The 11,132-nt window shown below is 37.7% G+C and overlaps 1 protein-coding gene across 1 annotated transcript in view; it reads left to right on the top strand.

Moving 5' to 3' along the window:
* olfml2bb (olfactomedin-like 2Bb) overlaps positions 1–5,605 on the top strand; it is an 11,719-nt gene extending 6,114 nt beyond the window's left edge. The window contains exons 8-9 of the mRNA XM_035670578.1: positions 2,447–2,643; positions 3,389–5,605. Of these exons, the coding sequence (XP_035526471.1) occupies positions 2,447–2,643; positions 3,389–3,778 (587 nt within the window). The 3' untranslated portion in view covers positions 3,779–5,605. The remainder of the gene's footprint in view (positions 1–2,446; positions 2,644–3,388) is intronic.
* The last annotated feature ends 5,527 nt before the right edge of the window (positions 5,606–11,132 follow it).

The following is an 11,132-nucleotide window of genomic DNA, read 5'->3' on the forward strand; positions in this document are numbered from 1 at the left end:
TGAATGTGTATGAATGAGTTATTTTCTGTTCGATGGACTTTGCCATCACTGAGTGAATGTGTGTGAAAGGGTGAATGTGGCACGTAGTGTAAAAGTGCTTTGAGTGGTTGGAAGACTAGAAAGGCGCTATACAAGTACAGGTCCATTAGTAGGTCATTTCTATAAAAATATCTTTCTGTCATATCTGCTCAAACTTTCACTGTATCCTGACAGTAGTACATGAGACAGATAATCTGTAAATAATCAGGCTCCTCTGGCTCCTCCTAGTGCTCCTAAAAGCATCCTTTAAAGCATTTTTTGCAGCTGGGGAGACTGAATAAACAGTTGGCAAAAAGACTGGACAATGCTCACTTGGCAGGCAAAAGTGACTCAAATCAGTGCTCATATGTGACTCAGATCTGGGGGGTTTTCATGACAGCGTGAACAGCACAAACCACCTGGAATGTGATCTTTTCCAATTCTGATTAGGGCCACTTTCATATGTGGTCCTAAATCAGATACAGGTCTGATTTTTTGCACTGCAACCTCAGTGTGAACAGTCCAATCAGAATTCATATGACTTTTACATCACTCTAGAACGATACTCATAACAGTTCTGCACTGGTGGGAGTTACTCAGTAGTGATGGAGTCAGTGGAGGGACAGTGACGTGTTACACATCAAAAGTATTTGGAGTGACAACATTTTTTAAAACTTTTATGCATGTGCTCATGTGTTCTTTATACTATGAACGATTTCTTCAAGTTAGATTTATTTTAAATCACAATTTATTTCCTTCCTTAGCATATAACAGTACATTACAGTATTTTGAATAGTAACCCCTATATTGTGATATGTGTAATATTATGTTGCCTGATTTTTGCCAATACACAGCCCTAATCACTTTAGTTTGTGGTCAAAGCTGATGTTGTCCTTAAGCACATATTAAGCTTAAATCTTGCAATGGTGGTTCTTATCTCATTAATATGCACATCATCGGCAATTCCTGCAGATGATTGCATTTTATCATCAACATTTACTGAAGCTCCATGGAGGAGAACAGAGATAAGCAATACCAGAGAACCACTGTGTACTTCCAGCCAATTCTGAATGTTACTTGCTGGTGGGGGAACATTTAACCCCTACCAGACCTACTGAGATTCATTAATGTCCAAATATGGTTATGCTTCACCCTGCTATATATGTGTGAAGATTTTATTGGGTATTGGATCCTAAACCCAAGTTAGCATAAGTCACTCAGGTCACATACAGTGCATTCTAAGGGGAGACAGTCAGTACAGCCTGTCTTCCTACAAACTTCCTCTTCTGGAGACATAGGCAACTCAGCCTTATCAGGACAGCTGCACTGACACCCCAGAGATAGAGAGTTGAACTTTTGCTCTGAAAAAGACAGGCCATGACCTTCTGCTTTTAGGTTTACAAATGACCCAATCGTGACCTGGGGAAACACTGTGTCATATTACCTTTAATCCAATCTTCTTACCCATCGGCTCTCTGGCAGTGACCAATGTTTCAGGACTTCTGTGTAGCTAGCAGATATGGGAAAAACAGATAACAGATATTTAAATATGGTTCTATAGTAATATCCAGATGGAGCTGCAGCAAATCACATTGGATAATATGTATCTTTTCTTTTTTAGCATATATACAATATTAGGATTGGTCAGATGAGTTCACCACCCATAAGATAACTTCAGAGACTTCACAAAGTTCTACAGTATCAGATGTGTTTAAACATCACATAGGCTAGCAGTCAATCTTAGCATACTTCACATTCAAAGTTTAATTCCTGCATTTAGCAGCCAGTGAGCTAATGCTTGTTGTGATAAGCTGACAATTACAATGTTGTGTCAACAATCAACATTAGCTAATATGGCTAATGTTAGCTGATCTCCATCATGATTTCATTCATGCATTCATTTTGTAAAATAGTAAGTAGCAATCTGTAACAAAATGATATGCTTATTCTACATAAAGCCTAAACACTATAAATAAACACCACCAAATTTAAATACTACTAGTAAATTAAATTTTTTTTATTTTCTTTGGTATCTTTGTCATATACAGATGTGCAGTGATGATTGCTGGGTAATATGTATGTTGATATTGTCTAATGTCAAGTCTCTAATTATCATTATTAATTATCATGTGACAAGACGATTTACCATAACAGCATGCAGCATTGTCACTACAGTACTTTACACCACTGGCACCATAGTTACATCTATATAATTTTTTATTTTAGAAATTAACAAACAAAATACAAAGCACACAATATTAGCATTCATTGAGGTAACAGTTACTGTGCAAAAGCCCAGTAAAATATTACTTGAAAAATATTTTCAGTAGATAATGGATGGATGGATCACACCTTGATGTGCAGTCATGGTTACATTTGTTCTTAACAACTGCATGTACTGTATGTGTATGTGTTTTTTCCTGCTCAGGTCAGGCAAGTAATTCATACAAGCTGCCCTACAGTTTCACTGGAACAGGCCACGTTGTGTTTAATGGAGCTTTCTACTACAACCGCGCCTTCAGCAGGGACGTGATCAGATATGACCTGAGACACAGATACGTAGCTGCCTGGACCACACTCCATGATGCTCTACTGGAGGAGCAAGTTCACAGGACACAAACTGAAGTAAGAGCCATGGTATACTTTATGTGAGTGTGGTAACAGTTTTAGGAACACTACATGATGATTTACTAGTGGAATATACACTTGGGACACTGCAAGGGGTTATAAAAGGTCAGTGAAGGGAACAAAAACACTGCAAATCACTAAATAGTTCAAAAGGGCAAATAGTGACGATTAGAAACAACTTCTGGAGATGTTGTGTGTTTCTCTGTTCAATTTCCATTTGTATCAGAAATATCTGTGGATTTTTACAAGTTACTTTTCCCTGATAACAGTGAGAAAAATAGTTCAAGGGAATAGTTTAGTAAACAGACTGCACCAGATGGTTTGACAGAACTATCTGGGAAGTTGTTTGGACACAAGCGCCTAGCTTGAAGCCTGGCAAGATGGATTCTTCTGTGATACCGTGATCTCAGAGTCCAGCTGCTTCGCAGGATTAATAGTTCAGCATTCTTGAAAATACTTTTATTCAATTTGTTTCAGAGACTAATGATATGGGGAGCTTGTCAGCAAACAAGCAAGTTGCTTATTTACACATCCAGCAGACACAGAGTAAAAATGATCATTCATGCGTATTAAGTCTAATATTCACTCTGAGTTTAGCTCTGTTTTGGTCTCCACCAGCTCATAGGAATAAAATCTCACCATCTTTCCTCACCAGCTAGTAGCTAACTTTGCCTTTCATTTGGTGCTGAGCAGGTAGTGTTTTTAGAGCTTTTTCACTGTAACATGATGTTGTATTTACCAGGTGGAGTTTGCTGTTGATGAGTCTGGCCTGTGGCTGCTCTACCCCGCTCTGGACACAGAGGGCTTTCATCAGGAAGTTATCCTGCTCATCCACCTCCGCTCCCGAGACCTGCAGCCAATACGGACCTTCCGCACGGGTCTCCGGCGTGGTCGCTACGGAAACAGCTTCCTGGTTTGCGGTGTACTTTATGCAGTGGACAGTGTGGAGCGTCACTACGCTAACGTGACATACGCCTTTGACACTCACACACTCACACACACTGTTCCGAGCCTGGCGTTCACCAACATGCACGCACACACCTCCCAGGTGGCTTACTGCCCACTAGACAAGAAACTGTACGCGTGGGACGATGGACATCAGATGATGTATGATGTCGTCTTTGCTTACTAGCACAATGAATGGACGCACAGATGGAAGAATTGATGGTTAGACTGACGGTCAGCAAGTTAGCATATCCAGCATGAGGTCAGAAGAAATAAGATAACTGAAAATATTTTGTTTCTAAATGACTGTGGATCAGTCTAACTGAATGTGTTTTTATATTGACCTCAGCCACTGCGTCGCCTCTCATACCAAAGTCGTAATCAGCAAGAGCAGCATTTTACTCACAAGAGTAATATTTGGAAAAGGACAAAACCCCAGGGGTCGTATGAATGATTGTAAATATATGTATCTTACTCTGTTTCTCTAATTGGAAATGTTCCTATGTATACCTGTTCCTCTGCATGTTCACACTGGTGGAGAAATCACTGTGAAACTGAGCATGCATGAGTGCACACTTCCATATTTAACCATACACAAATGGTTCTAACAATGCCAGTAATTACCCTGTTAATCCCATTCTTCAAGAAAATATGCTTCCAGCGTTAAAGTTTGTGGAGACATTTTCTCACCTCAGCTTTATTTTGTGTGTGAAGGGTTCTACATATGTATATTTCATATAAAATAACAGTTCTCATCGAAACTTTCTGCCACTAATCACAGATTAGGCTTTGGTTTCTGTTATGATAAAAATATTTGGTATATTTAAACTCTTTAAGGTTATTGTGAGATTTACAAGTCAGAGGGAGCACTTGTATGAGGTCTTCTGTTCTAGAGAAGGTTTGTAAAGTCTGACTTTCATAATGTCAGGGTTATTGTCTCGGCTTTGGCTTTAAGACTACAAATTTAAGCCTGTGTTAATTTTCTTTTTTTTACCTTTCAATTGAGTTTTTAAAAAATAATTTCAACTCACAGGTCCACAGACTTACTTGTTTATAACTTCCATGCTCAAATGGAGGTGTGAATTTAGAAAGATCTGTTTTTTGTGAATTCCCTTAACTTTATGAAAGTGAAGTGTGAAGTTTCCCTTTAAGAACCCTGAACAACTTTGCTGCACCCTATAAGCCCGGATGAGTGAATTTACTTATCAGTTGAAAACGTCAGTCAATTGTTATTTAAAGTTGAATACACTAAAATTCAAATTATTTGTACTTAAAGTCTGCAGTAAAATCAACAATTATGCAACAATTATCCTATTTAACTTTAACTCAGCCTTTTAAGTTAACTTAAGTTGAGACACTCAATGTGTGTGTTGTTCACTAAAAAAACACAATGCAGTAGATGTACTAAATTGTTTTTATTTAAAATGACATGTTGTAGTGTTAATTCATTAATCTTGTATTCACAACATCGAATCACATATGCCTGTGAAGACTTATGCCACTAAAAATCAGCAGCTTTCCATAACTTCTGGTCAATAAGCTACCTGTTATGGTGCCAGTCAGAAATATAATGAAACCTAAACCAGACGTGTCTAATATGCAGGGTTTAATTCCAGAGAATAGAAGCTGGTTCTGATAATGACTGAAGATACAGACTTTATACTTAAAGTGTTGCATCTAATATCAGTTTAATGTTCAGTGTGGGATGAAGCAGCAGCCTATTTTCTTATATGGTCAAGGTCTATACTGTATGTTTTTTACTGTATGCTTAACGTGTTGCATATTTATCCTCACTCCTGTCCAATAATGTTTTTATTATAATTATAATCTGTTAGTACAGGTGGAAATCAACTGTTCATCTGCCATTTGAAGTTCATTTAAAACCATTTTTACACTAGCACATGTGTCACCCTGCTTGTTGAAAAAAACTCCTAAGACAAGGTTGATCTCGACTGCTTTACTAAAAGTTTGCCTTTTTGTTCTTTTTAATTTATAATAAAATATTTCAAAAAGATGAACAAGCTTTCCAGTCTTTCTCCTTTTCTTTCTTTTCTATTCATTTTTCCTTCTGTCTCCTCAGCCTGTCCTGTGCATGTCCAGCCTGCGGTGGACATTATTCCTGGGGTTGATTTAGTTTTCCTGGAAGCATGCGGAACCACTGGAAGGATCCCAGGGTGGAAAATAAGCCCCAGCCAGATGTTGGTGAACCTCGGACAGGGAATGCTCAGGACACAGAGCAGACCCTCTACATGTTAGAGAGTCTTACATAGACTGGTGCTTGATAAGACGTCATCACGAAGAACCTTGGCTTACAGTCTGGTCTGGTTTGGTTCAGCACAGTCCAGTTCACATTTATAACAATGAAATATTTTCAAAGCAGGCGAGCACATAGGGAGTATATATCTCTGCTTCATGGACTAGTTTACAGGCCCCTTGCTCAAGTCCTGCAGCCTCTGACACGTGGTTGCTAATTGACTCTCCAGAGAACCGAACCTGACACACACACACAGTCACACACAAACTTTCGAGGGAAATATTATTTGCTGTGGCTGACTGTGGCTCCTTATCTTAATGCTGCAATCTTACATGCACTGTGAGTGTGCAGCAGCTGCAAGTAATGAGATTCATGGACAAAAAGTAGACAAAAGAAATACGTTTTTGGTGAAACAAACAAAACAATTCCAAAAAACAACAACATAAACAAGATATTGATTACATATGCATGAATTACAGCAGGAATGTTCCAGTAAAGCTGAGCTGACATCAAAAGTTATATAACCGACATATGGTGGTGTTAGTGAGTGTGTGTTTGTGTATGAGAGAGAGAGAAACAGAAAGAAAGAGAGAGAGAGAGTGTCCGTGTGTGAGTGTGTGTGTGTGTGCATGTGAGTAGGTGTGTGTGGGTGTGTGTGTGTGGTAAGTGACCACCTAGCAGGATGCAGAAGAAAGGCCCCCATTCACATCAACTGCATACTCAAAAAGACTTACCAAGCTGTATGAATGTATGTATGTGTGTGTATGTATGTGTGTGTGTGTGTGTGTGTGTGTGTGTTCTGTACAACTGTCAGTCTTCAAACCACTTGGTCTGAATGTCTGAAAAGCATAGGGACCACACACACACATACATACACACCAGAAAACACATGCTAAGGATGCTATCTATCCAAGTTCACAGAGCAAAGCATCTGGTTAAAAACACACACACACACACACACTGTACTGCATAATCTCTGGTTTAAAGATAGCAGCGGTATCTGCATACACATTCCTGACTGCCACTGAGCTACAAATTGTACAAAGAAAGAAAAATAAATAGAGAGAGTGAGGAGAAAAGAGAGAGGTTATTGTGGAGATCGAGACCTTTGGTTCATAAATACACTCACTCACAGGTCATTTGTGTTTAACTATAGAAGGAGATGTGGACGGAGTGAGAGGAGGTGGCAGAAAGTTAGCTAAAGAGACGTCTGTGGAAAGGGACCAAAGAAAAGAAAAAGTAAAAACGGTGGATGAAAATAGGCTGTGGAGAAGACACGTAGACATTAAACAGCAGAGGTGACAGGAAAGGTGGGGGAATGAAGAACAAATGAGATCATAAAAGTCAGAATGAGACCAGAGGGAACAATGCAAAGATGGAGAGGTGAAAGTCAGGAATAAAGTGGGAAGCGGTTAAAAAAAGGTATAGAAATTTCCTAAAACAGCTGGGCACTGTAGTTTTTATCAAACACTAGTCAGACAGGAGGAAATAGTGCACTTACTGGGGACTATTCTCAGCAGCACCGGATTGATCCACATTTGATACTCTAGTGAGTATTTGGGGCAGCAGTATGTGGGATTGAGTCAAAATAAAATACAACACTACAGTGTGTGTGTTTATGGTAATGAAGGAACATGTGACCCTTGAAGAAGATATCTGTGGCACAGAGGAAGAAGATATATCAGGCTGTGATACACACCTAATAGTTGTTGGTAGATACTTTCAGTGTTGGTTTTGGTATTGTCATGAGATTTGTTGATGACAAAAAAATTATAGAATAACAACTAACCAAATTCTAAAAGAAGCATGGCAGCTTTTAAACAATCTCAGTGCTGGAATATTCCACTGTTTATAAACAACACTGATGAAGCAAAACACAAGCAGAGGCTGCTGCTGTCCCTGCCAGAGGGCTTCAGCAGCCTCTGATCAACTTTTCCTACATGTGCACTGTTTCTGTGAGCAGGAACTGCTCTATTGCTGCCAAGGGAGCTGCTGCACACTGGATGATGGACAAGTTCCTCTGATTTATGTGCATCTTTTATCTGAACAGGTGTGCCTGTGAATACTTTAGAGCTGCTCAAAAAACAGTAGTACCAGTGTGATTTTTATTTTTGTCATAGCCTCAAAATGTTCACTGTAAACCATTTCCTTGAATATTTACAGTACGTTACTGGCAGCACAGTTGCTAGCAAGTTGCTGTATTTAGATTTATAATACACTACTGTAACTGTACTGTAATGCAATGTACACTATATAAAACAATGCTGTATTACTACAAAACAGTATTTTACTGTATTTTTACAGAATTTTGTAATTTGGTCTATTTCTTCTGTATTTTATTATATTGTACTGTAATATTTACAGTTATATTAATATTGATATATTACTGCTAATTTTAATAATTACACATGACTATTATAATTACTATTACTACTAATAGTTATATATATATAAAATCTCCATTTACTAATATTGCAATATTACTATATAAAAATATACTGTAAAATATTCCTGCTTGATATAAATTACCCACAATGCACTATAAACTAAGGTATTTTACTATAATAAAGAAATGTGGTATTGTATAAGAGGTTTGTACAGTACTGTGCTTTAAAATTTAAAGAGACATCTAACAGTATTTCTTTGGCCACTCCAAGAGGCTTCTTCTGCACCTTTGCAGACTGACAAGACAATAAAACAGATATTTATGTCCTGAAAACATTAAATGATAATTTTAGGTATCCTTGGCCCTCAGGATCAAACCTAATATGTGTCTAAAGTTGACATGCAACCAGTGAAAAGCAGCTAAACCCTGTGTGATGTGAGATGTTGAACCTGGCTGCAGATCTCTGGAGCAGCGGGGCTAGTGCAGGTGGCTGAGGCAGACGCAGGTGATATAATAGTCGAGGCATGGTGGAATATAATATCCCTCAAGTGATTTTGTTTGATCGTTGAACATGATGCCAACATTTTTCACTCTGGATTTCACATTTGGAGCGACCAAAACGCATCCAATCCAAGACTCTCATCATTCCCATAACTCCACTGATAACAGCAGAGACATCCTGCAGTCTTGACTGATGCAGTTCATCATTCTGTGTGATGTAGATTTATGTTGGACCCGTGGGGAGGAGCAGTCACTTGTGCATATTACTGGGACAGAAAGAGGAAGTAAACCATAGATAAGAACATTTTAGAACATTTTTGGAACATACTGCCATTTTTTGAGGTTTCTCTTGACTGCATGATGCAGTACATAGAGCAGAGAGCCAGGGCGTGAAGTCTTTTATCTGAATTTAAGAGGGATTAGACAGTATGACTGGAACAGAAAAAGATTATTATTAGTTTTATTGTGCAATAAGGTGGTTAAAAAACAGCAGAGACTACTATGTATGTTTAAAAAGTACTCATTGAACTCTTATAACCAGTGTTACTGAAAAACAGTAATAAGTTACAGTTACTTCTCTCAAAAGTAACTGAATTACTTTTCCAATTACTGCAGTAAGTAAGTATTTACTAGGGATGAGGGTTGATGGGACCTAGATGGGATTTGTGTGGTCGTCTACCTACAGAGCTCTAGTCGATACTGTGTCGTCTCATATATTTACTCAGTGGTCAGGTTCATGCTCCTTCCTGACTGTCAAAGACTAAAAAAAAAAAAAAGTGGTGGACATAATATTTTTGTTGGTTTGTCTTCAGCTCATCTTCAGTTATGTCCCAATCTTAAACCCACTCCTTTCTAACTGCACACCCACAAATATTTTCATTTTTCAAACTTTTGGCCGACAAGCCAACCCAGAAGTGCCAAAAACTGCAGTTCCTCAAGCGGCCACTTGAGGCTGGCCTGAGAAGTGATTCACAAGGCCCCATATCAAAATGCCCAACCACTACAGCAGAAATAAACATGTTTACAGCCTGGTACAAAAAACAGGTCTCTATATCTAGCTTACCAACTCATGACAACTGTATGGTGGGTGAATTTTTATATAACTTACCCCTCGAAATTATATTAGGGCTTATAGTTTCACAGGCAGCTGTTTTCAGTACCCAGGCTTCATTCAGCCCGCCTCAGCTCCACCTTCAATACAACGCTTTTTACATGTGCAGTAGTACTCCCCTACACCTGGAAACCTACTTTGGTGTGTAAAATTGCTGGAGTTCCCCTTTAAAACTACTCTCAGGTGGCCATATGAACACTGAAACCGGTTCTACGTGCTGTAACCATTCTTCCTGTGCATACTGGACATTAACAGATCCCTCCCTAATAAGTCCCTCCAGATTTTTGCTGGCTTTTAGTGTAATTGTTGCAATCGCAAATTTGCAACTTCCTGGAGGGTCAGTCTAATGCACCTCCAGTGTGATGGAGGTCTACCGTCCTTATTCTGGGAAAAAAATACATTCCAAAGTTTATCTGAAGCTTTTGTAGTCTGAGTTAGGCAAATAAAAATGGTATCTTCCAAAGTTACAGTCCTCTCTGTGTTTCTTTTCTGTTTCCACCACAATTCTGTACGGGGAAACACAAACTGGGAATTTTGTATTTAAAAGACATCATGAGTTTGAATATTTCACTCAGTGAAACATCCTGTAGCTTTAATGCAGTGCTGGAAAAAGCTGGTATAGAATATATACACTATAAAAAAAGTTTCCAGGGTTTTCCCCATTTATTTTTCTGTATTTTTTTTAATACATAGACATATTAATACAATTACAAAATTAGCCTATGAATTTACATGTCTAATGTGAATCATAAAATGAATGCTTATTTAAACAAAGTTTCCTTTTTTATATCAAAAGAGCTTAAATAGATTTGCAAAACTATAAAAAGATTAAACTGATAATACTGTTAATGCATTTTTAAAATTATGTAAAATTAGTGACAGTTAATAGTAATAAAAGTCAGATTTCTTTGTTAATTGACAGATATCTTGTATAATTATGGAAATAAATGTTTTATCAATGTATAAGCATTGGTAAACAGGAATAATTACTGTAATCTCACATTTTATATTAAACTTTTATAATGTCAAATAAATAATAAGAAAAATCTAATAAAAACAGCACTCTAAAGACTGGTGATTTGTATTATAGCAGTGTTTGCCTGTATTTATAGGTATTTCAATTGTTTGCCATGTGTAAATATCTTTAATCAAACATTAAAAAGGCAAAAAAAATACATACAAAAAGCTGCCCTTTTATTACTGTTTTTTTTTTTTTTACAATATTTTCTTTTACAGTGTACTTTTTGTGTGCTTTTTTTGTTTTTCCACAATTAAAGAATCTTAGTGAG

This window comes from Morone saxatilis, unplaced genomic scaffold (assembly GCF_004916995.1).
Source record: "Morone saxatilis isolate NCDOM2014 unplaced genomic scaffold, NCSU_SB_2.0 Contig23, whole genome shotgun sequence".
NCBI lineage: Eukaryota > Metazoa > Chordata > Actinopteri > Moronidae > Morone > Morone saxatilis.